Raw genomic sequence first — 27,226 nt, forward strand, 5'->3', positions numbered from 1 at the left:
AACTTAAAGCCAACTGATTTCAGTAAGCAAGAATGCTGAGGTCCCATTTCTCTAGCACTGTCACTTAGTGACATTTTCATTAAATATCTCTTTTAAATTCAGTTTTATCTCTTTTTGTTCTGCTGTGTGTAATGGGTAAATATTATTAGTATCACACTAACATCCATGGAGTCAGCAGATTCATCATGGAGGTTCACGCAATCAACAACATACTGAACCTTAAAATCCTTAATGTTCCTTGCACTTACATTCTGGGAAGGTGTTTCATTCACCCATAGTTCACCTTTAAAAAAAGAAGGAAAAAAATCTGCTCCTCACACTCTTCTTCAGCACACCCCTACACAACTTCCAAGGATGGCCTCTTGTTCTTCCCCATCTTATCACCTCCTTTCCTCCTATCCATCAAACTCTGATTTACATTTCTTTTAACCTCTCTCTCCATAACCAACACTAAGGCTTGATGTTGCCTTAGTCACTCATCTCTGGACTAGTGTTTCCACATTACAGTGAAAATTAGGTCACCAAACATGAGCACAGTATCCCAAGTGTGGTCTGCTGACCAGTACTTATACAGTGGCACAGCCACCTCCTTATCTGTACATATCAGTGTACTCCTTATCATAGCAGCAGTGCAATGTAATCTTTTCAATGTGCCCTCTAAACTTCAGTTCACCATTACATCCCAGATCTTGAATCTTATGTGTGAAGTGATATTTTTGTAATTTAGCAACACAGTCCCATATCCATCCTGCTTTCCTCAATCGCCTGAACAACATAAATGCATTCAGTTCAATGTTGAATTTAGATTAAAAAATTTCTTCCTTCTCTTGGCACACTCATTATTGGTTTTCTGCAGATCACTTAACTCTGTTACTATATCCATGTTAATTCTCATCACCATCATTTCCAAAATTAAGATGTGATTAACATCTTAATTCTGGGAATGATGATGATATCCCTAGTGAACTTGTTCATGTATCTCAGTTCTATGACATGTTTGCTGAAATGGCCAACACAGAACTGCTAGTGATGGGAGCTCATTCTTGGAGAGAAAGCAGTTTTATAAACAAAAGCAATATCTTACTGGTTGAATTTGGTAAAACATAAAAGAATGGGAAAAGCTAAATGCATCCCTTCCCCTTGCAGAAATTAGAAATGATTGAGGGAATGTTTATAGGAACTGTTTAATTTCTGTAGAAACTGCAGAAATTTAAGTCCCTATAAACCACAGACTAAGGTAAGGAATATAGTTAACTTTCTTTTAAGGATTAATTCCTCTTCCCTGTATAAAACAGGTAGGTATATACTGAATTATTTGCAGTTGCAACCTAACTATATCATCAACAGTACCTAACTATATCATCACACCACAAGTTGTTTTGAGAGAGAGAGTTTAAGGAATTATGCCTGGCCTCCTTCCACCAATCCATTGCCAATGAAAATGGCAGCCTAAAAATAATGTGGACTACTACACTTGTTTTCCAGTCCTCTCCCCCTTTCCCATTATAATACAAAGTAAAAGCACCAACAAAACCTGAACTTGCACACCTTGGTTCATGAGATTGTCGACTGTTTCCTTCCAGCTGCTATTGATTCTTCATAGTTATTTAGCAGACCTTAAACATTTTCTCTTTATATATGTACACAAAGATATGAAGATTCTTGTTCTCACAATCAGCATTTCTGTGACTCATTTTCCATTGTAATTTTAGGAACTCAAGGATCGTTGTTTAACTATATGGCAATTTTGGCTCATTCTTTGAACTGAGAATGCTGTAAAATTCTTAAAATAAAATTCACATACTGATTGTGTAATATATATAGTGCTGTTGTAAATTTTTCTAGATTTCTTATGGTTGAAAACAGCTAGATTTGCAACTAGTATGTGATACATGATCATCATCAGTTTTTCTGATATGCACCCCCAAGGGATGTTCAGATTACTATGACGGCACTACATGATTAAGTTTACATTATTATTATTAATCTTCTACCAACAATTTTCCTCCAAATCAGTCTATTACTTGTCATCACTCTAATATTGTCATATCTAACATTTGCTTCTAATTCTCTTTTGACTGAATCAGTCCACCTAGACCTTGGTCTTTCTCTGGGTCTCCTTCTTGGCATCGAACACCTGTTTTGCTAATCTTTCTTCACCCATTCCATTTAAGTTGCCATACCACCTTAGATTAGCTCTGCTGACACATTCTTGAATGCTAATAATATCAAGTTCCTTTCTAATGTCTTCATTTTTAATATGATTCTGCCATTGATGCCATTGGTTTCTGGTCTCTAATCTTTGATCAGGTGCTTTATTACTAACCTGACTCTCAGATCGATAACTAAAAATTCCATAACTAAAAACCAATTTTTAGTTATGGAATAATTTCTCTCTTATTCCATATAAATTTATTCAGCTGGCTACCCACAATACCAACTTTGCTTATTCTGTTGCCTATTTCCAGATTGAACCTGATCTTCGCTAAAAACTGTGTCTAAATAGGTGAAATACAGGGTGATTATAATTAAAGTTCACATTTAAAAAGGCTGTAACTGGGTAACTACTCAGTGGAACAGTTTAATTAATATTTAAAATGATGGTGTGTGTGCAGCAAGGGGATTTTATTTTGTGCAAAAACCAATGTTCTAAAAGTTGCACTAGGGCAATACAGGAAATTATGTATGGTACTCCTGGTATGCAGTAAAACACTGCAACCGTACCATTTATGCAAATGAAAAATGTCCCCAATGACTTTATGCTTCAAATGAAGCTTGAATAAAAGCACGTAGCTGCAGAATGCATCAGTTCATTGCATGTGAATAGAGAACTTATTAAAGCACAATGCCACCATTACCGAAGGACTGTGCACTTCTCGTGAAGTTTTACTAAAATAACAGCTGTGCCTTGACAGCATTGTGGAAGTAAAGAACATTAAAGGGATTAATAGCAGGTCTTATGGCAGCAAATGGTTTATGCAAAATGACCTAGAAATTTGAAAAGATGAGTTCCTTAGATGTCAAACCTGGCAGAGGACAGAAGCCAATGGAACAACAGATGGTGGAGGAAGTAGCCCTAGCATTAGAGGAAGAAAGAATGGCAAATGTCATAGGAAACAGCAGCACACGGCATATTACAATGTCTTTAGACAAACCTGTAAGCACAGTTCACAAAGTCGTAAGGCAAATTTTATGCTGTTTTCCTTAAAAGTAGTTTCTTGCTCTGACTGAACTTGTGACTCATACTTGATTTCTTTTACAATACTCTTTCCTCCATTTCTAACCTTCTTCAATAGCCTTCAAAACATTTTGCCATCTTCCTGATATTTATTTTCCATACTCTTACCAGTCTTTCTATGACGTTTGTTTAACTACTTTTACACATAGCTTACATTTTCCTTTGTATTCTTTTAGGGCATCTGCCAACTTATTTGCTAGGAACTTTTGGTATGCTTTCTTCTCTTCCAGGACTGCTTCTTTAACTTCTTGTGTCCACCATGTTCTTATTTTTCTATCCTTGCACACAACGTCACCACATACCTCCCTAGCTGAATCAATCAATGTGTTCTTCATAGTTTGTCACTGAAACTACATGGTTTGGCTTCTTGTATTCAATTTGTTTTGTTTTTGATCAGCGTTTGCGTAGTCAAGTCTACAATTTACCTGTAAAAGCTGCTCAACTTATTCTCTTTAAAACTTTCTCACATACTGTTCTTTTCAATGTAATATCCATTTTTATCCTGCTTAATAAGTAATTTTACTTTCAGTTTCAAATCCTCTGTACACTCTTGTATCCTGAATGAGCATGAAGATATCACTATCAACAATGACATAGTCAATGTCATTGACTATGTCATTGTTGATAGTGATAATGACATAGTCAATGAGACTTTTCTTGTCTTCTCTCCTTATGAACTTGTGCACATCTTTAAGTTGAAACATGGTGAATAATGACCACAGTCCTTGTCTGAGCAGAAGTCCAGTAAATACTTATCATTATTATTAACTTTACCCTTTTCTTCAGATTTTCCCAAAATGTTTCTATATGCCCGGTGGTATTTATTTCCTACTCTGCTGTTCAGATTAGGACCCTCCAACAAGGACCACTTTTTCCATTTTCTTTCAGTTGCCTGTTCTGATGACTCCAAAAATTCTTCCGCTTCTCTTAGAAGAACCTTCTGTGGGACCATAGGCACAAATAAGTTTCATTGTCCATTTTCTCATTTTGAAGTCTGCCTGCATAACTCCACATATTCTCATATATTTTCTTTTTCATTATTATCTGTGATGAATGTATTGTTTTCTAATTGCTGAGCAGGGAGAATGTATTTAGCTTTTCTCATTCTTTTATATGCCAGTCCTCAACTAGTTCAATCATAATTCAAACTGTTCTCACTACAGTTGACTGTTGTTATAGCAAACCCTGTTATAACAAAATCGATCACTATAGCAAAACTAACCCCCCCTCCCCCCCAAAAAAAATTTTTCCATGGATGGTGTTATAGCGAGTCAGTGACAGCTGTTAACCAGTTGATACTAGGATTCTTTTTAATACATTTCTTATTTGTCATTTATTTACCTATGTTTTTATCTTCATAACTTTTGGGGCATATTATTGCCTATTTCAAATCTTCCCTAACTCTTGTATGCATTTCTATCCTAGTACTTACTACCCACTTTAAGAACCGTTAACTTGTATCCAGGAAGCTTTCAGCATAGTATGCATTACCATTTTATGTCTCAAATAATTTCTGCATTTAGGTAGATTAATGTGCAATTAAAAATATGTTGATAAGCTAGTGCATGCAAGTTTTTTTCCCATTGTATAAAACAAATGCATTATTATATTTTCTCTTGATAGATGATTTTTTGATATCTACTCCATCAATAAAGATGCTTACAAACAAGATGAATGAATATGATTTAGATTTTTATTGCATTATGTTGGATGCAAGACAGAAATTTAAGGTAAGATGATTTGAATAAAATTATATGAAATCAAATTTATGAAGATTAGCAATTAATACAGATTTTACCAATAAGATGTACTCGTTTAAAATGTTTTTTCTCCTTTCAAAACAGACTTACAAATATTACACTTAGGGAAACAGTTTCTTTCTGATGAATAATTGGTTCTTATCTATGATAAACAAATATGATGAGATTCCTTCCATTATTTGAAATATCTAGTTAGGAATATAGTGTTTTAATAATGTTGTTGCACCATAAACAAGCAGTAATTCTAGATAATGCCTCTTGTTCTTCGGTAGATTATAGCAACTCATGTTTTTCGGTCTGTGAATTTTTTTTTAATACCCATGTACAAAAGGTTGCAAATATCATATCAGTGCCATGTGCTTATATTTTGTGACAAACTGTTATAAAGTAGATTGAGAATTATCAATATCATCCAGTTGAATATTAGTAAATTTATAAACATATATTAATAGTTAATATCGAGGATTACTACTCCAGTAGGATTTGAATAGGACATGGCTGGACTGAAAAATAGCAGCTGAATAGTAATATTATTGTTAACATCAAGCTGATTTATTATGTTGTGATTACATTTATTATGTTTATTGTTTTATTTAGCAAAATTTTAATTTTTAATAAATGATGATACTTAAAAAGCCAAAACCAGATAATTGGGTAGATACTTCCACACAATATATAAAGAGTGCAGAGAACTGATTGGGACTTCTTACCAGTATCCAGTTAGATGTATTCTGCATTGGTTTAAATCATAAACGTAATAGTACAAATGATCTAAAATGCCTATTGATTAAGCATATGGATAAACAAGGTCTTCGCAATTTTCGTCAGAGTCAGAGCAACACAGTCAAAAGATAGAATTAAAGATAGTCCCCATTAACATGAAAAAAAAATAATTGTAGGTGAATGCATCTAAATAATACTGAGGCAATACTGAACAGGTAAAGGAAGGAGTAGCTATACTGTTTAGTGCTAAACACAAAGATAAATTTCTTGAATGGCAGACAGTGTAGTGATGTGGACAAATTTCAAGATGGAAAGCTGAGCATTGAGACATACATACTTGTACCTATGGATCCTATAGAAGGTTCTATAGAAAAGAAGCAGAGAAAGTTTTTTAAGTCATTAGAGAATGCAGCTGACATAAAGGAGAAGCTGGTTTCTTGTAGAAGATATAAACAGCAGAAAATTAATCTCAGACACTAGACATTATAGTATAAAACAGTTAATACATGTATCCTTTCTTTTAGTGTTGCACAGTGATCAGCATTCATATTAAAAATTATGGACTTTACAACTGTGTTATGAACAACTCTTTTCATTTTCCAACGTTTCGATCTTCATGTTAAGATTATCATCTGGAGCATATACAAATATACAGGACAAGCTGAGTTACATTACATACAGTAAGTTAGAGAAACAATGATTTGATCATAGGTTATTCTACTGGCATGACCTCTAGTGAAAAAAAAAATTTAATTATTTAGAAACTACATCAAGATAAATTCTATTTATGATAACATGAATAAACATTCTTTCTTATAGATAATTTTCTTTCAGTAACAATGATGTTCTAGTGTCGAATATGTGCCTTCCATATGTTTGTTATTTTCATATCATCATTATTGTTCAGATTGGGGTGGTTGATAATAATCTCACAGGCTTCTTTAAATTTGCATTCTTACATGTATTAACCATGTTTTGGTTAATACATGTAACGGAAATTGGACTTTAATATCAACTGCTATAGATTTTGCTCACTGTAACATATCATACAGGAAGAATGCTTGATAATACTGGTTACAAGATTCAAATTATGAACTCTGTCTAGTATCTGTGGCATGAGAAGCAAGGCTAGAATCCTCTGATTCTAAAAATCTTTTGTAGTCTCGGTGTTCTTGGATTCTGATCTTAGCAGAATGGCTAGTCTATCCAAAGTAGCAAAATCGGCAGAAACAGAGCACTTCATAAACACCAGGTAAGAATAGAGATGGCATTTTATCCTTGGTATTTGGTTGGAAAGAAGATAATTTCCATTCTGGTTTGAAGATAGTGGATAAATTGTATATGTGAATAATTCATGCTGTTCGTTCATAAGCCTCTTTAAGGTAGGGTATAGAAATTCTTTTAACATCAGATTGCAGTCTGGTTGCGAGATGATAATTATTGTTTTTAGGGTGGGTTTCATTATACTGTATTAAATTACATTTTATTTTATTGAATTCATCAAATCAAAAGGAATCCAAAGAACAAAATTATGCTAGCTCTGCAAACAAAACTTGATAATACTTGTTTTTTGTGATGGGTGGTGATGGGAAGCTAGGTGATTACATCTGCCAGTGAAGGAAAGTTTCCTGTAAATAGAAAATTCAGTATTGCCTGTTGGATTTTCGTTCAATAGTGAAATTGATGTGGGTGTATGAGGAGTTTTTGACCAAAAATTGAAGCAGTTCTGTTTCAGAATGGGACCACACTGTGAAGATATCTATGAAACAAAGCCATAATATGAGGTTGAGAAAAATAGTATGGAAAAGTTGGTTTTCCGGATGTTCCATAAAGTAATCAACCAAAATCAGTGAAATAGGACTGCCCATGACTGTTTCTTCTATTTATCTGCTTATATAATTTATTCTTTTACATGATACTGTCTAAATATCCTGCATAGATGGTAAATTCAGTTTAACAAGTTAATAACATCCTCCATGAAATTGGTCACATTTTTGAGAAGTAACTGCCATAAACCCATGATTCTTTGAGAAGCTTAGAAATAGAAGAAAGAGTAATTTTAAAAGGAATTGTCAAAACACTTATACATTAAAAATGGAAGAAAAGGATATTCTGATCTCTGGAATATTACTTTGAAAAAATTTGTGTCAAACTCTTGATATATATGTTTCTCAAGGAGAGCAGGATACTGTTATAGTACTACATGATAAAGTTTACAATATTATTAATCCCATCAATTCTCCACCATCTGTCACTTTCCAGATCTTATATTTACATCTTTTTTTCTAAGGCACTTCTTAATTACATCAAGCGACCTACCTCTCTATTTTCTTCTGGGTCTTTCACTTGCTGTCACAGGGTCAAACACGTTTTGCTAACCTTTCCTCTCCTATCCTGTGTAAGTGACTATACTGCCTTAGATTAGTTCTACTCATATATTATTAAATGCTAATAATGTCACTTTCTTTCTAATCACTTTTAATATAATGCTGCTATTGATTATTTTTTTATTTTTATTTTGGTTTAACCAATAAGAATACAATTTGGTCGGCTAAATCCCAATGTTGGAGTCTTGACAAGTAACAGACTGATTTGGAGGAAAATTATAGATAGGAAGTTAGTAATGATGTAATTTTTTTTCATGTAGTACTATCATATCCTGTACACCCTTTGAGAGTACATGGCAGGAATTTGAAGATGATGATGCTGCCATTGATGCCATCTGTTCACGCCCATGATTTTTTCTGGACTTTCATGTTTATGGTCTCTAGTCTCCGATCAACTGTTTCATTTCTAACCACCTTTCAGATCCACAAGTTAAAATTAGTTTGAACACTGTATGCCTAGTTCATTGTTTTTGGCTAATTTCTCTCTTATTCCATATAAATTACAATTTAGCTGACTCCCCACCATACTAGCTTTGTTTATTTTGTTATCTATCTCCATCTCCATATATAATTTGCCATCTTTACTAAAATTGTGCCTGTAGCTGAAATATTTTACTTGTGCTATAAATCCCCTTTCCCAATGGTGTCTCTACATTGTTGTGTGGGGATAGGGGGAAGGTGCGCATCCCATCTTGCAAGTTTTACTGATGGTAGCATTGCTAGCAGCAAGGCCTTCCAAGCTAGATAGATCAAAGGGGTGGCCAGATGAAGAGACTTTCCCTGGTCTTCCAGGTTGGAAGTTGAGCATATGGCCCAACAATCCCAGCATTTAAAAAATCTACTGGTTGTAAAACAAGCACAGTAATCTTCACTGGATGGACTTAAAAATGGTTATCAACCTAAACTGTAGAATAATGTATTCTGAATAGGATCATGAGAAGCTTGTATAGAGCCAGAGCATTTTTAGGAACTTATCCATAAATTAAACAGATATAAAATGGATATCTAGTAATACAAGAATCAAGATGGGTAGAAGATAATTTGAAGAAAGACAAACTTTTACTACTTTATAATGGAAATAACTCAGATAAACATGAATTTGGGATGGGCTTCATATTGGGGAAGAAATTATGGTTATTTGTGGTTGAATTTGAAGCTTTTAATGAAAGAATAAGCAAGCTGAGATTACAAGCAAAAATAAATGTTTGTAATCATGAATTCTGTGAAAAGCTGGAACAGATCCTCAAAAAAATTCCAAAAGGATATACTTATCCTGTTAGAAGATTTCGATGCAAAATATAAAAATATATAAAATCATCATTTGAAGAAACTAATATTAATGTAGAAAGATTGATTAATTTAGCTGCATCTAGAAATTTAGGAATAAACAGCACTGTATTTATAAGAAACATATACACAAACAAAGATGGAAATCTAATGGATATACGTTTAATCAAATAGCCTATATCATAATTAGTTAAAGACAATCAGATTGTATCCAGAGTCGTCAAAGTTACAGAGGAGCTGAGTGTGATAGCGACCATTTTCTAATTGCTGCTATTCTTAGGGTCAAAATAATAGTAAATATTTTTGAGCATGTGAATCATCTGAGATACAATATTTAACATACTAGATAAAACAAGTTGAATTAAAACAAAAGTTAAAAAATGAGCAAGTGAAAGAGAATGAAAATTTTGAAAACAATCTGGAACCATATCAAGGATAGCCTACAAACAGCAGCAGAAAACTCAATGGGAATTCAAAGTAAAATACAGTAAAAAGAAAATGGTTTAATGAATAATATGAATTGGCAGTAACAAAAAGAAAAATAATAATTGGTTTAATAACACATCTGATATTCATGTTCATTTTACCTTATGATATTCATGTTGTTTAGAGATATACAAAGAGAGCAGCAAGAAAACCAATAAATAATCAGACAACAGAAAAGAATATTGTGTGAAATGAGAAACCTGAAAACAGGCCTACATATGAAAAGAGTAATAATCAACGCTAGTAATAGACAAACATCAGCTACTAGAGATGAAAAGTGACAAGTGAAGAGAGTATTTTAATGAACTCCTAAACTGAAATGAATCTGTTGAGACTTTTAGAATGGAAAATGTATCGTACTTGTTATCCAGAAATGTTTAAATATTCTTCTTCCTCTGCGCATTTTTCCTGCTTCCATTGAGGGTCTGCGTGTTACATAGATACGATTTTGTTAGTACAACCCCCAGCCAGCCTGCCGCTGAGGCAGGGGGGTATTTTTGGCTGTAGCAGCGTGGGACCGGCTTGCCTGCTTGCGGGATGAAACCCCCCCAGATAAACTGGGGGGGGGGGATCCTGCTGTCCATGGCCAAGACCGGTGAACTTGGCTATGGCTGAGAAAGATCCTTAAGCTCCTCATGTCAGTGACGAGAATCAAACCAAGGACACTCCTTTCCCAGGCATATGGTTGTGAAGCGCATAGCCACTCAGCTAACTGCACAGACAGAAATGTTTAAATATTAACTAGCCCAAAACAGAAGAAAGTATAAATCATCTCAAAGACAACACAGTACCAGATACTAATGGATTAGTAGCAGAACTCATCGAATATGGCAGTAGTGAATTAACTACAGAAATATATAAACTGGTAAATTCAATAATAATAAATTTAGTTTAATCCTTTTATCCAAGTGTGTGCAAACAAAGTTTGTGCCTGAAGGTATCTTCAGGACTGGGGTACAGTGGTACAGTGATACTTTCAGGCGCAAACTTTGTTTGCACACACTTGGATAAAGGATTAAACTAAATTTATTATAGTCTGACCAAGTGAAAAATAAACTTTCAAATCTTTGGTAAATTCAATATCGTAAAATAAAGAGATATCCTCAGAACTGAAATAATCACTATTCATACCAATATATCGAAATGGAAACAAAAATAAATGTTAAAATTACAGAAGCATATCACTCCTGTGTGCAGGCTACAAAACTTTATCTAATATTTTATTAAAAATAACCTTATCATATACTGAAAAAAAATATAGCCTAATATCAAGCAGGATTCTGATTTTTATACTTAAGACAGATACTAGAGGGAAAAACAATGGAAATGTAAACTAAATGAAATATAAATTTTAGAAAAGCATATGATTGTATTCATAGAGAAGGCCTTTGGGGAGAATTAAATGAATTTGGAATACCTCATGAGATAATAAATTGAATCAAAATTTGCATCAGTGACTCCTAAAGTGTGGTATTGGCTAATTAAATTAGATTTCAACCTTTTGCTATTAAGACAGGATTGAAGCAATGAGGTGCCCTTTCACTCCTATTTAACTTAGGTTCAGTAAAATCTGTTTAAAAAACTGTAAAAAATAATGCAAGCAGAACAGTAATATTAACTAGGCATAAGATATGCAGATTATTATCTGCATATCTTATGCCTAGTTATAGAAAATGCTGAAGATATTAAAATAACATTCAGAAAACTCAAAAGTTTTTGCTGAGAAATTAGGATTACAAATCAACCAGGATAAAACTGAATATTTAAATAATATGTAGGGGGAAATGACTATTTTACTGTAAATAAATTGAAATTTAAAAATGCCATTTTCTTCAAATATCTTGGAACATTGATTACTCGAGATAATGAAATTAGTACAGAAATACAAGCTAGAATGCATGCCCTTGATAGATATTATCATTCACTACATCATTTATTATTTTCCAAAATTCTCTCAAGCAGAGTTAAAATAGAAATATATAAAACAAACGTTAGAAAAGCAGACTAAGATGTAAAAGTTTCGCATACCTTTGAAAATAAAATCCTGAGAAATTCTTTGAATCTGTAAGAAATGACACAACAGATGGATGGAGAAGACAATCTATAACTATGATTTCTGTAGATCCCCACTTCTATTTGATGAAAGAGATTGTAGATTGAAGCTTGGACATGTGGAAAGAATGGTGAAAGAATGACTAAAGAAGTGTTCTAGATGTGGTCTGATGGAAAGTAGCCTAGAGGAAGACCACAGCAATGTTGGGAGGATAACATCCAAAATACTTAGCTGATATAAAAATCTTGGACTGAACTGGAAGAGCTCAAGACAAAAAAGAGTAATAGAAAGTGGTCTTTGTAGAAGAACCTTAAAGGTTCAGCAAACTAAAGAAGAAAATAAATTCTCCATTGATAATGCAAGTGATATTTTTCATTCATATTTATGAATTTAGGGACACAAAACACACATGTTGAAATGATTATTTTACTTATTATTAATAAAATAACACTTGACGTTTCTACTCCTGTATTGGGCCATCATCAGAAAGATACATGTGTATAGGAAACCAGGCTACATGCTCTTACACTCTATAAAGGTAAATTAAATCTACGTTGTTAATTAATCTTTTTCTTAGTCTGACCTCTAGTGATAAAAAAAAATAAAATAAAAAATAGAAATAAAAAATAAAAAATTAATAAATAAAAAAAAACTACAATAAACTCTGCTAAATTCCTCCTGTACTAAGATTCTTCTGGATTTGTACAGTTCAGATTGTTATACTATGATTTTCTTCTGGACTCGTACAGTTCAAGTTGCAATTGAATGTTAAGGGGGGGGGGGACACTTCACCAAGTCTTCTTTTATCGGGATTTTTCTTTGGCTTGTTCTGGTTGCTATAAAGGTTGCAGATGGGTCCTCCACATTCTTGGAATGGTTAGGGCATCATTTTTGTTCAGATTTGAATTATGTTTGAGCATTCCACATGCTTCTTTAAATTTCCTTGCAAACCAGGTTTTGGTGCGGTGTAGGGACTTGGTACCTCTCCAATCAATTCTAAGGTGTGTTTGAGGCATTTCCAAAAAAATAGACAGAACACTATACAAATACAACATCAAAACTACCTTTAAACCCCCAACAAAATTAAGACACCTACTCAGTTCTTAAAAGATCCTCTTCCACACCTAGCCCACCCAGGGGTTTAAGAAGGACGAACACAAATGACACATTAAATACTCCATTTGGAAAAACCGGCCTTTCTGACTGCGCACTGCAAAATATACCACAGAATTTATTAGAAAGGTACCAAGTCCCTACACTGTACCAAAACCTGGTTCGAGAGGAAATTTAAAGAAGCATATGAAATGCTCAAACATAATCCATATCTGAACAAAAATGATGGTCTAACCATTCCAAGAAGTGGAGCATTTGTAACCTTTATAGCAACCAGAACAAGCCAAAGAAAAATCCCAATACAAGAAGACTTAGTGAAGTTATTTCCCTTAACGTTCAATAGCAACTTGAACTGTACAAGTCCAGAAGAATCTTAGTACAGGAGGACTTTAGCAGAGTTTATTGTAGTTTTTTATTTATTTATTAATTATTTATTTATTTATTTTTATTTTTTATCACTAGAGGTCAGGCTAAGAAAAAGATTAATTAACAGCGTAGATTTAATTTACCTTTATAGAGTGCAAGAGCATGTAGCTTAGTTTCCTATACACATGTATCTTTCTGATGATGGCCTCAATACAGGGGTCGAAATGTCAAGTGTTATTTTATTAATAATAAGTAAAATAATCATTTCAACACGTGTGCTTTGTGTCCCTAAATCCGTAAATATGAATGCTCATCACCGTGTAACCTTAAAAGAAAGAGTGATATTTTTCATGTTTCTACCCATTTCCATTGTTTTTGTCTTTTTATTGCTGATTTTCATAGTAAATTGTTCAGTTATTCAATCTAGTCAAAGAATCCTGAAGACTTGCACCTGGATTTATTTACAACTGTAACATCTACATAAAGTAAAGCTAAGTAGAAGGATAAGCCATCTTCTTGTACCTCTAAACCAGTGGGTCCTAACCTTTTTCCACTTGTGTATCCCTTTTAAACCCATTTCTATAAATTGTACATCTTGTTTTTAAAATAGCAGTGATTCAAACTTAACATTTATCATTCCATAACTAACGTTTTGCATTTTGTTTACTTGTTTTTCTGCCATTACTGATTTTTTTTTCATGTACCCCTGGACGGCCCAGCATGTACCCCCGGGGGTACATGCTCGGCTGTCCAGGGCGTATAGGGGGTATACAAAAAATTATCAGAAAAACAAGTAAAGTAAACTATTTTACATTAAATAGGCACTGAACAAAATTGTCAGTATTTAAAACAGCTATTTTAAAAACAAGAGGTATGCAAGTGGAAAAAGGTTAGGAACCACTGCTCTAAACTGATAGCTTAAATATAGGTCTCTAAATATGTGTAATGTGCCATTTAATCTATGTAATTGTAACATTTTGAAAACCTTTCCTCTTGGCATCTTTTCATGTGCCTTTTCTAGATCTACAAAAGTTAAATATAGATCCATGTTATATTTTCATGATTCCCCCAATTGTTTGTCTTAAAGTGAAAATCTGATTCTCACAACACTTATTTGACCTAAATCCATCTTGTTTTTTCCCATGTTTCTCTTTTCCAATTTTTTAACCTCTTTTCAAGTATGTTTGCATAAATCTAACTTGTAATACTCATTAGGGAAAGTAGTTCTTACATTCAGTTTTTATTTTCCTTTTTTTTTTTAATGATGGGTTACTACTAGAGCCCTACTCCATCATCTGGAATTCAACCCTCTTACCATGACTTCTGAATTATGCAGTATAGCCACTGTAAAACTATTATACCTCCATATTTGAACATTTCTGGCCAGATATCATTCACTCCAGCCTTCTGCATTTCAGAGAACTTTTCTACCTCAAATAATGATATGTATTTCTGAGTGCATTCTTCTTGAATATTTTCTAACACTTCTGTCACTACATGTTTCATTTAAGTCTTTCAAAGTAATTACTCCATGCATGGCTGATATCCTATAGGTTCTTTTACCACTTGTGTATGGTGTGTGTATATAATCAATACTTGAGGCAGAACAAAGCATCAAAAATTGAAGTGTAGAAAGGCAGCTGGAGCAGATTATATTTGACTAGAGAAATACTCAAATATGGAGTTATAAAAGTTTTACAGTGGCTGCACAGCATATCAGAGAGTCAAATTTCAGATAATAGGCACTATGAGAGCTCAACTCCAGTCTTAAAACTGAATGTGAGAATTGCAGAGGAGAAATATCCTTACTGAGTGTTCCAGCTAAGATTTATGTAGATATACTTAATGAGGCTGAGAAAAATTGTGGAAGTGAAAATTTGAAAAGAATAAGCTAGATTCAGACTAAACAGAAGTTGTCATGATTTGCACTCTTAAGACAAATAGTTGAGAAATCATGGGAAATCGCATGTATCCCTCGTTATACGCGATCTCACTTTACGTGTTTTCGCTATAACTCAATTTTAAAAAGTTAATTTAAAAAATCACAACCGGGAGCAATTTCACAGTCACCTTGTGCATGGTCACATGATTTTGTGCGTGCACTGCTTTGACAAGACGGCATCATGCTGCATGTCATTCACACAGAAGGTGTAGAACTAGTAAGTTTCATTGTTGGAGCCTTCTGCAAAGCAAACATTATGGGGGGAAAAGAGGTAATTGTGATCAAAAATACTTCCAAGACTAAAAAACAGAGGAAAGCTATAACACTGGAGGAAAAATTATAAGTTATAAAGAGGTATGAGCTCACAGTCGACATAGTCAGAGCTACAGGAATTTCAGAATCAACTTTAAGAACAATAAGAAATCAAGCAGAGAAAATAAAAGAAAGTTGTATGTGACGAGAATGTCGACAACTAAGATAACACAGATAAGGGCACCAGTTATGGAGAAATTGGAAAGGATGTTGGCCCAATGGATTGAACATGAAAATCAACGTGCTGTTCCGTTATCCACCTTGATTAGGCTAAAGTGAAAAGTTTGTTTGATGATTTGAATGCTATAGATCTTGATCCTAAAGTGTAATCTTTTGCTGCAAGTGCTGGGTGGCTTGCTGAGAATTTTCCAGCAAAATTTCTAAGTGTAATTCAGGAACATGGTTATTTGCCTCAGCAAGTGTTCATTCTCGACGAAATGAGGTTGTTCTGGAAGCATATGCCTAGTAGAACATTTCTATCGGTGCAAGAAAAGAGGGCCCCAGGTTTTAAAGCTTCCAAGGACTGTCTCACTTTACTGTTAGGAGGAAATGCATCTGGAGATCATAAAACTAAACCATTGATATCACTCCGAAAACCCATGCACACTCAAGGGCTATTCAAAGGAGGATTTGCCTGTTGTATGGCTGTCAAATAAAAAAGCATGGATTATCGGAGCTGCATTTGAGTCCTACTTCTGCATTAAAAAGTTTCCATTTTTTTTTATCCTTCTGAAGAAACCCCTATTCCTATCTCACCCATGCTAAATTCAACTCACTTTACATGATTTCGTGTTAAGCAATTATTTCATAGAATCAGTTAATCGCGTAAAACGAGGGACACATGTATAATGTAAATACAAATTATATGGAGCAATACACAGGCTTTATTTGAATTCTTCAGCAGTTAGAACTGGAGGTATAGGAAGATGCTTTGAGTAATTATATGGAGCAATAGGCTTTATTTGAGTTCTTCAGCAGTTAGAACTGGAGGTAAAGGAAGATGCTTTGAAATTAAAATTAGGTATAAGACAAGGATACATACTATCTCCACTGTTATTAATAATCTCTATTGGATCACATTATGAAGGAAAATGGCATACCTGATAGCAAATTTGAGATATTCAAATCAGCTCAACATTGAAAATATCAGTTGCATTCTGAAAGGGAAAACTATATAAAAAGTAAATTTCAGCTGTTTAGATACATTTGAAGTGAAGACAGCAAATTAAATATGGAAACAGAGAGTAGAATTAGCAAAGCTGATACCGTGTGTGTCAACTGAATAAATTTATATGGAATAAGAGGGAAATTAATGAGAACTCTGAATCAGTTGATCAGAGAAAGAACTTGACGTTATTAGCGTTTAAGAATACACGAGCAGAGCCAACTAAGGTGGTATAGTCATTTAAACAGAATAGGAGAAGAAAGATTAGCTAAAACAGATGGTGTCTGATGCTTATTGATAGGAAGTTGGTAATATAAACTTTTCATGTAGCATTGGCGTAGTATCGTGTACACCCCTTGAAGGTACTTATCAGAAATTGGATAATGACGATAAATCGTCTCTGAATGTGAATTTGTGCACATCTTCATGTTGGAACATCATATTAGTAATTCCTCCACCAGACCATTTTGCCACCTTCATGATATGTAACTTACTTTTTCTTACAAAAGTCTTCATGTGACTTTTGTTTAGCTAATTTTGCACAGTTTATCTTTTGCTTTCTTAAAGATGCTTCACTCTGATCTTTTAAAACTTTTTACACACTTTTCTTTTCAATGTATTCAATTTTATATTGCTCAAAACTAAATGCTGATCCGTTTCTATTTGAAGTCCCTTGTTTACTTTTATCTGAACCAAACCATCATGAAGATATATCACTCACTGTAACAGTAACATAGCAGTAGGACTTTTCTTGTGATTCTCTGGCTCAATGAGACTTCTCCCTCTTTTCTTTACATTGAGAGAAGACACAGAAAAGTCTCATTGAGACTTTTCTGTTTTATCTCAATGTGAATTTGTGCACATCTTCATGCTGGAGCATCATGTTAGTAATGATTGGTGCATGTCCTAAACAGAAATCCTGCAAATATTTACCACTATAATTAGCTTTGCTCTTTTCTCCACATTTTTGAAAAACATTTCCATGTGTCTGGTATTCATTTCTTGTTCTGCTGTTTAAATATCCAGCTAGACCTAGCTTTTTGTTTCTTTTTTGTCAATATTCTTCTCTAATGACTTGAAAAATTTCTCCACTTAGAACCTTCAGTGAGACCATAGGCACAAATAAATTTCGTTCTCCAATTCTCCATTGTGAAATGTGCCTGCATCCACTACTTGAAATTGCCTGCCAATCAAAAAGTCTTAAATTCATGTTGAGTTTTGAATGCTGCCGCTACTCCTCCCTTTCTCTGATCACTATTGCCCGATTTTATTATTTAGCATAATCTTGCCTGTTTTATTCCTCTTTATCTCAGTAATGTCTCTTATGTTGACATGGTACCATTCCAGTTCTTGTGTCAGTTTGACTTCTTTTCTATTTATATTTTTGATGCTGATGTTGTTTTAATTTCTCCTGATGTTGAGTTTGTTCCAGTAGCAGACTTTTCGTGGTTTGCCTTGGTTTATTGATATGCCCAGCCAGTATGAAATTTCATTGTATTATTTCATCATTTTATTTTGGTTTAAATTAAATTAATATAGAATATAGTTTGGTCAGTTAAGTCCCACATTGCCAGCTCCCCCCCCCAAAAAAAATCCTCGTTCACTTGGTATCAACGTGGATATCAAATAATGAAGCATACAACATACAAGTGAGATTGGACACGTTATCTCAAAAGTCCCACTTGGTTTTTACTGTTCTTTAAAGGCATGTCTAGATCTCCCTCTAGTTTTTAGCTTTGATCCTTAAGCAGCTCTGATTCCTAGCTTAAAAAATTTTAAATCAGATAATAAGTTAAAGAACAGAAGTAGAAAATACCCAAGAGGAATGCAGTCCAGAGGACATAACCAATACCAAAGTTAAAAACATTAGAAACCTGAATGTGAAAAAAGCACTGGAGTGGCTGGCATTCAACCAGAAATACTCAGATATATAAGAATACAAGTTTTACAGTGGCTACATTGCATGGTTTAGGTCTAATTTTGGATGTTTAGGATTCTCAAAGTATCCATCTATAAAAAGAGAAAATAAGGAAGGAATTACTGAGTGAATTTTCCTGCTGAGTATTTCACAAGCATATCTGAAAGGGGGGGGGGAATTAGGAGATAAATTTCAGAAAGAACAATTTTGGAAGGAATTGTTAGAGCCTGATTTTTACTTCATCACAAATAAATAGTTCATAAACCATTAGAATATAATAAAGATCTGTATTTAGGTTCTGTAACAACTGCATTCTCAGTGGAAAAACCTATAAAACAAGAAAACATACTTCATCTATTTAAAGATGGTAGATTAAATATGGAAAGAGATAAAACAATAAGCATAGATGTTATGGTGTGGCATGAACTTTATATAAAATATGACATCATTACCATTCGAGAAAGTGTGAAGAGCTAACTGTTACCTTAACAGGAGAGGAAGGGTTAGCAAAGCAACTGTTTGATGCCAGTTTTGCTGCAGTTAATAGTACATCCTTAGAAGACTAAAATATAAGATATGACAAATAATGGATTGATTTGAAGGAAAATTGTTGGTAAGAAGCTAGTATTAATATAAATATACAATCAGCTCAACAATAATAAATTTGCATCGATCACAGGGATCTTTTGTTATATCAAATAGTTTGCTATAGCAAACTTCTCCATAGCATTGTAGCTATGGGACTTGGGTCAGAACCTCTCAGTGATTAGTGATTTGTGAGTGAGTGAGTTTGTTATAGCATAGCACTCATAACTCATTTGTTATTGACTCATTATAGCACTGTTTGCTATAATAAGTCAACTATAGAAACATATCAGGAACAATTTACAGGCAAAAACGGTGGTGGTGGCATGCATAGATGGCATCAACATTGGAGAATTAGTAGTAAGGGAGACGGTAAAGTGTTGTAGAGTAGAACGCTCTCTCATGATGGGTCTTTGGAGGTGGCAGGAATAAACTAATGGGTTTCTTCATTGTCAAAGCTAGATAACTGTAATGAAAACTCTACTATAATCTAAAAGGCATCTCAACTGATGCCTCTCACCTAATGTCCATTCTTTACCTTCTCATGGGTCACCCATTACTATGTATCCATTTGAATGTTTTATAAACAGGTATGGACTGTCAGTTTGAAAGCCGACTGAATTGTAGTACTTATTGGCTGGAACTACATTCATGTCATAATGTGCAACACATCAAATGTCATATTTGTGGGGACATTATCTTGTTATTTAAGGTCTCCCACCTCTCCCCCACTGTTTTCATCAAGAAACCAGGATTTACAGTGAACAACCTACTACTGAATCACCCTCATCAAAAAGGTTAGGATATCACAGCATTGGAAAAGAGGTATAGCTAGCAGAGAAATTACAGAAGTACTATATTAACATAATTATTATTACTGGGGGCTAAGAACAAGCTTCTGTAAGTCAGTATAGGTGAAGCCCTTTGGTTGGAAAGACCTGGTTCAGAATCTCATCCATTATTCAAGGATGAGATTCTGAACCTTTATCAGGACTTTTCAAGTATAAGTGAGTTAGCTGATCTTATACAGAGGTGCGTTTTTTTTTTCTCCTGAGAACTCGAGTTTTTCATCTCCCAAAATGGGCATGCTGGCCTTGTGAATACACATCTATGGACATAAAATACCTACACTTAGAGGGATGCATCAGAGGGATGGTAAGCCAGCTGCATTAAATTTCTAAACCTCTAATTAGGGGACTCAACCCATCTAAGGATGAACGAGGGATGGGAAGACTAAGAAGACAAAATGGGTGACTAAATAACTGTAGGTTGATTTATTCAGACACTAGTGATCAAGGAGAAGAAATGGCTATTGTTTTCAACACTGAGATCTGGGTGCCAGGGTTTCTTGGTGATGAGGAGAGGTGGAGAGACCAAGATAGTAGCAAGTCTATGAAATGAACTTTACAAGAACAGGTATCAAGATTTGATACCTGTTCTTGTAAAGTTCAGGTTCTTGTAAAGATGGGTTGCAGAAACTGTTTGATAGGCAGAAAAGAGGTGATATGATTGAGACATAAATTATTGAAGGGTTTTTACAAGATTAATTCAGAGGAAATTTTTCAGAACAGGTGTTGTGGTGGAAAAAATGATGGGCCATCCATGGAAACTGAATAAGAGTAGTTAGCAATGGTGTTAGAACTAGATTTTTTGTTTGGAGAGTAGTGAATGAGTGGAATAGGTTGCCAGAGTCTGTTGTGGGTGCCATGATTGTGAATGAGTTCAAAGTATGATGGATATTGTGCAAATGTTGGATAGTTCTTGACGTGATGTTTAAGGCCTCCCTCGATGAGCCTAAGGACTCCTTGGAGTTGTCCATAATAATAATAATATCTTTTCTGGCCTTTTTATTATTATTATTATTATTTTCACACACTGGATTCAGCAAACTCATCATGAGAGGTTCATTCATATTTATTCATAACAGCATATTTATTATACTGAACCGTGAAATCCTTAACACTCCTTGCATTAACAATGCATTCTAGTAATGTGTTCCTTCACTCACAATTCTCCAACTAAAAAAAATTTACTCCACATCATAATTCACCATGCTTTTATACAGCTTCCAGGGATGGCCTTTTACATGTAGAATTATTCTAAAACATTTATTTACAAAACTTTGCAATTTTTACCTAATTGCTTTTGTTGCTGTCTGTGTTTTTGATGCATAGAGTAAAGCCGATTTAATATTGGTGTTAAATAATGTGATTTTGTTTTTAAAACTTTTTTTTATCTGTATGTTTTCCCTAACATTAAAAATTCTCTGTGCTCTCTGTGCTCCTACCTTTTTATTATTAATCCTAGGTAATTAAAGTTTTCCACTGCTTCTAAAATGTGACCATTCAGTACTGTTTTATTTTTGTTTATTTATTTGCATTATTTTAATTTTGAGTTTATTTTTAATCCAGCAGTCAAAGTTTCTTCATTTAGTTTTATTATTTTTTTCTTCATATGTTCCAATAAACATACACACCTGCAAAATCCAGGTCGTGTTGCACTTTCTGTTAGGATTCGGTTGTATTCCAATTGTGCTTTTAAAATTTCATTTCCCATAACCCAACAGAAATATTGTTCAAGAGAGAATGCATCCTTAACGTGTTTTAATTTCAAACTTTTCTGAAAGTTCTCCATTGCATATGATTTGTATTTTATATTTTTCATAAATTTTCTTAACTTGATAATTTTACATGGTATGCAATAATGACATTAATTTCCATATAGCTTCTCTATGAATGCTGTCAAAAGCTTTTTCGAAATCAACAAAGTATAGAGATTTGACTGCCATTCTATTGACTGTTATATTATTATTATTGTGAGTGGTACTATTTGATCTGTATATGACCTGTTGGCTCTAAATCGTGCTTCTGTTTGTAGCTTTTTTGTTTATTTCTTTTTTTTATTCTTGTATTTTGCTTGTTGTACTTAATAATGATGTTCATCTCCAGTTATTGCAATCAGTTACATTTTTTGTATTAGTAATTGCATTCATATTTGGTTAAGAAATGGGTAAAGTGTATCCACTCTCACATCTATATCTACTTTTAATACAGGTCCGCCATCGATTTTCCGGTACCCTTGGTTCCAGAGTCCTGCTGGATTAGCTGTTTTGCTGGATTAACCGATGTCATGCAATAATATGCATCAGTACACCCCTAACTCACTAATTTTACTTCTCCCATGTCTCTAAATTACTATGTACCTAGAAATTTAAATATTTAATATAAATTAAGTGTGATTTAAGTGATTAAATGAAATGCGTTAGTATAAAATTAAATGAAATACATCAGGATTCAGAACAATATGTATTATTTCAGATTTTCTTCATTAAGCTTAACTGCTATATCATCGGAAGTAGGTCACACTTTTTTGCAACTTGAGAACAACTTCTTTCTTTGATATGTTAAATCTTGTAAAGTCATTGTCAACATTTTCATCACAAGAATTATCAAATATCAAGACAGACCACAACTCTGTGTGTGTGTGTGTGTGTGTGTTTTAGTGTTGATACTTGTACCTACTCCCCATCACTAGCAAGAAACCAAAGCACTTCTTTCATGTTAAATTCTTTAATATAGGTATTTACATTTAACAAACATTTCATGACAAGTAAGCAATAATTGACCTATACAGAGCATAATATTCCTTGGTCTTGGGATTGGTAAGGAATGTACAGTTGGGTAGTAAATACACAGTATAAACGCTCTTAATTACACAGGAGTTCAACGGTGGGGTTTGCCGAACAGTTGTCAAGAATGAGAAGAATTTTGCAATCTTTTGGATAGGCCTACAAATGAACAGTGTGATCAGGCTTCAGGTTTTTAGAACTGTTCTAACGTAATCTCAGTGGTAATCCAGCCATTTTTCTCATCATCAAATTCCTGATATATACCCTCAAGGGGTGTACAGGATATGATAATACTACATGAAAAATTTACATCATTGCTAACTTCCTATCTACAATTTTCGTCCAAATCAGTCTGTTATCTATCAAGACTCCAACATTATCAGATCTCATATTTCTGTCTTCTAAGGCATTTTTTACTATATCAATCCACCTATATCTTCATTGTCCTCTGGGTCTTTTTCTTGCCAACCTGGCAGAAAACACTTGTATTGCTAATCTTTCCTCTCCCATTCTGTATAAGTGACCATACCACCTGAGATTAACTCTACTAACACATTCCTGGATGCTGACAGCGGCAAGTTCTTTCCTAATATCCTCATTTTTTAATATGATATTGCCATTGATGCCATCTGTTGATGCCCTAATCTTTCTCAGGACTCTCATATCCTCGGTTTCTAGTGTTTGGTCAAGTGTTTTACTTCTCACCCACTCCCATATCCATAAGTTAAAATTGGCTTGAACACCATCTTGCATACAGCTAATTTAGTGTTTTGACTAATATCTCTCATATTCCATATAAATTTATTCAGTTGACTCCTACCATATCAGCTTTGTTGATTCTGTTGTCTATTTCCATATTTAATTTACCATCTCCACTAAAAATCGTGCCTAAGTAGCTGAAATGTTTTACTTGTTCTATAGGTTCTCCATTCACAATGCAGCTGATATTTTCAATGTTTCTGACTATTTTCATTGCCTTTGTAATGCTGACCTTCATACCATATTTACTACAACAGTTATTCAATTTAGTCACGGAATCTTGCAGACTTGTAGTGGATTTATTTAGAAGTATAACATCGTCTGCATAAAGCAAAGAGCTCACATTATCATCTCCAATTTTGATATCAGGTTTAATACCATGTGTCTTCATAATGTGATCCATATAGATAATGAATAACAGAGGGGATAGCATACATCCTTGTCTGACACCAGATTTAATATTAAACCATCTTCCTGTACTTCCTTCAATTCTAACTTCTGACTTAAAACTGAAATAAAGACTAAGTATTGCTTGATATAATGTCCCATTCACCATGTAACTATAGCATTTTGAATAGCGTCTGTCTAGGCATGCCTTTTCCAGATCTACAAAACTTAAATACAGGTCTTTGCTATATTCCCATGATTTCTTAACTATCTGTCGTAAAGTGAAGATCTGATCCTGACAAAATCTATTTGGCCTGAATCCAGCTTGTTCTTCACCAAGCTTCTCTTCCACAATCCTTCTCAACTGTTTCTCAGGTATACTTGCATATATCTTACCAGGAACACTCAGTAGAGAAATATCTTTACTTTATTCAGTTTTATTTCCCTTTTTATATATATATATAGGCACTATGGAAGCCTATATATAGTCATCTGGAATTTGCCCCTCAGAACTATGCAGTGCAGCTACTGAAAGACTTTTATACCTCCATACTTGAACATTTCTGGTCAAATATCATCTACTCTTGCTGCCTTTCCACATTTTAGGCTTTTGATGGCTTTTACTACTTCAAGTATGGATATGTATTCCTGACTGCATGCCTGGATAGTGTATTTTACCACTGTGCTGTTCATCACTGCTTGTTTCATTTAGCAATTTTTCAAAGTAAATATTCCATGCTTCTTCAAGGATATCTCTTTCATCTGTTTTCATGTCACCTTTATCATCTCTGATTCCGTTTATAGCACTCTTTCCTCCAATTTCTGAGCTTTTTGAACAACCTCCAGAATATTTTGCCACCTTCTTGATATTTATTTTCTATGTTCCTACCAAAGTTCTCTCATGACTTTTGTTTAGCTAGTTTACAGAGTGTTTAGTTTTTTTACATTTGTCTCTGTATTCTCTGAGAACACAAACTGACTTATTTGCCAGGAACTTTTGATATGCTTTCTTCATTTCTTTCACTGCCTCTTTAACTTCCTGTGTCCACCATGGAGTTCTGATTTTTCTGTCCTTACAGACAACCTCACCACATGCCTCTCTGGCTGAATCAGTCAGTGTTTTCTTCAGGGCTTGCCCCTGAATCTCCAAGTTTGGTTCCTGTTCTCAAACTCTTTCATTTTTTCTTCAATTATGTTTGTGTATTTTAGTCTACAGTTCACATCTGAGAGCTTCTCAGTTTTTATTTGCTTTAAAACCTTCTTACATTTTATTCATTTCAATATCAAATTCAATTTTATCCTGCTCAAGACCAAATGGTGATCACTTCCAATTTCAAATCCTCTGTACACTTTGGTGTCCTACACCAGGGAGAAAACATCACTATCAACAATAACATAGTCAATGACACTTTTCTTATTCCTTGCCTCTTCTGTCCATGTGAATTTGTGCACATTTTTATGTTGGAACATGGTGTTAGTAATAACCAGTCCATGTCCTGAGCAGAAATGCAACAGGTATTTGCCATTATTATTAGCTTTGCTCTTTTCTCCAAATTTTCCCAAAATATTTTTGTATGTCTGACAATCATTTCCTACTCTGCTATTTAGAACCCCAACAAGGACCCAACTTTTCCTTTTTCATTGTGTCAGTTGCTTTCTCTAAGGCCTCAAAAAATTCCTCCACTTCTACCTTAGTAGAACCTTCTGTGGGACCATAGGCACAAATAAGTCTCATTGTCCAGTTCCCCATTCTCATATTTGCCCACATTACTCTACTTGAGACTGACTGCCATTCAAGAAGATTAGCCTCGTATTTTGTGTTGAATACTATGGCTACTCCTTCTTTTCCTTGATTGTCATTGCCTGATAACATTTTGTATTTATTGCTCAGAAAGATTTCACCAGTTTTTTCCTGTTTTGTTTCAGTCACTCCGATCATGTCGGTCTCGTACTTATCCAATTGTGGCCTTGTTTAACCAGGCGACGCCCCAGCCGGCATTAAATTATGTCATATTGTACCATCATTTGATATTTGGGTTTAAGCCAATAAGAATACAATTTGGTCGGCTAAATCCCAAATTGCCAGCCCATCCTCGTTCGTTCAGTATCCAGGTAGATACCTAACAGGGTGCACCACGAGAAGGTGGGGATTGGACATTAGGTCAGAAGCCCTTATCGGTTCTCCATATTCCTTTAAAGGCTATGTCGAGTTATATAGCTTTGACCCATAAGCACCCCAGCCATTTTTCTTTGCATGGTAAATTTTAATGCCTTTCAAGGTCCTAGAGTATTTAGTTTTCTCTGTTGCCAGTGGCTTACATTGGTATATGCCTGCTGCATTTGAGCACCCTAGTACAGTAACTATTCGTTGCCAGAAATTCAGTTTTGGTATACAATCTATACGAGCTGATTTTCCATGTTTACTTTCTTTCAATGCTTTTTGTATTTTTATTTTATTATTATTATTGTGTGTGTATTAATATATTTTTCTTTTCTGTATGGTATTAGAATTTCTTTACAAGTTTTTCTCTTTGAAGCATTCTATCCATCTTCTATTTCCTTTTTATTATTGTTTATTTTATATCCTTGTTTGTCTTTAATAACGTCACTACTTCTTTTCTTGCATATCATTGTTCTCAACTACACTTAAGTGCTATTGAATTAGGGATAACTACCTAGTAACATGTGGGACCCCCTCCTGGCCCTGATAATGGCTGCCACATGATGGTATCCCAAAGATTTTTGGGATACTGTCGAGCAGTTGTTTGGTTTAAATCCTGATTTAAATTCCATCAAAGATTTTTAATGTTGTTTAAATTAGGGCTTCTTGGTAGCCACTTCATTATTTCAAAGTCAACAGAATGCTCCTGGAACCGAATAGTTGTTTTGCTGGTAGATGTCTTCTCCATTGGGATGCATGATGGACATAAATGGGTGTAAATGGTTGGCTATGAGTTCCACTTACCTGAGCGGAAATCATAGTGGAACTTACTGAGCCACCACCAGCTTGTACAGTTCCGCACTGACATGCAGGATCCGTTTCTTCTCCCTTGCCACGGATCCTACATGTCAATTCATACTGCCAATGGTATGATTTAAACTTCATACCATTGGCAG

The 27,226-nt window shown here is 34.3% G+C and overlaps 1 protein-coding gene across 2 annotated transcripts in view; it reads left to right on the forward strand.

Annotated features, from left to right (window-relative positions):
- Positions 1–27,226, forward strand: part of gus (splA/ryanodine receptor domain and SOCS box containing gustavus) — a 165,433-nt gene that overhangs the window by 24,689 nt on the left and 113,518 nt on the right. Inside the window, exons 2-3 of one of the 2 annotated variants that reach the window (XM_090394692.1) lie at positions 4,862–4,968; positions 22,389–22,533. In XM_090394692.1, the coding sequence (XP_090250818.1) occupies positions 22,532–22,533 (2 nt within the window). In that variant the 5' untranslated portion in view covers positions 4,862–4,968; positions 22,389–22,531. The remainder of the gene's footprint in view (positions 1–4,861; positions 4,969–22,388; positions 22,534–27,226) is intronic. The other variant, XM_090394691.1, reaches the window with a different exon arrangement.

Source organism: Typopeltis vanoorti, chromosome 6 (genome assembly GCF_054136105.1).
Source record: "Typopeltis vanoorti isolate ZY-2024b chromosome 6, IOZ_Tvanoo_1.0, whole genome shotgun sequence".
Lineage (NCBI taxonomy): Eukaryota > Metazoa > Arthropoda > Arachnida > Uropygi > Thelyphonidae > Typopeltis > Typopeltis vanoorti.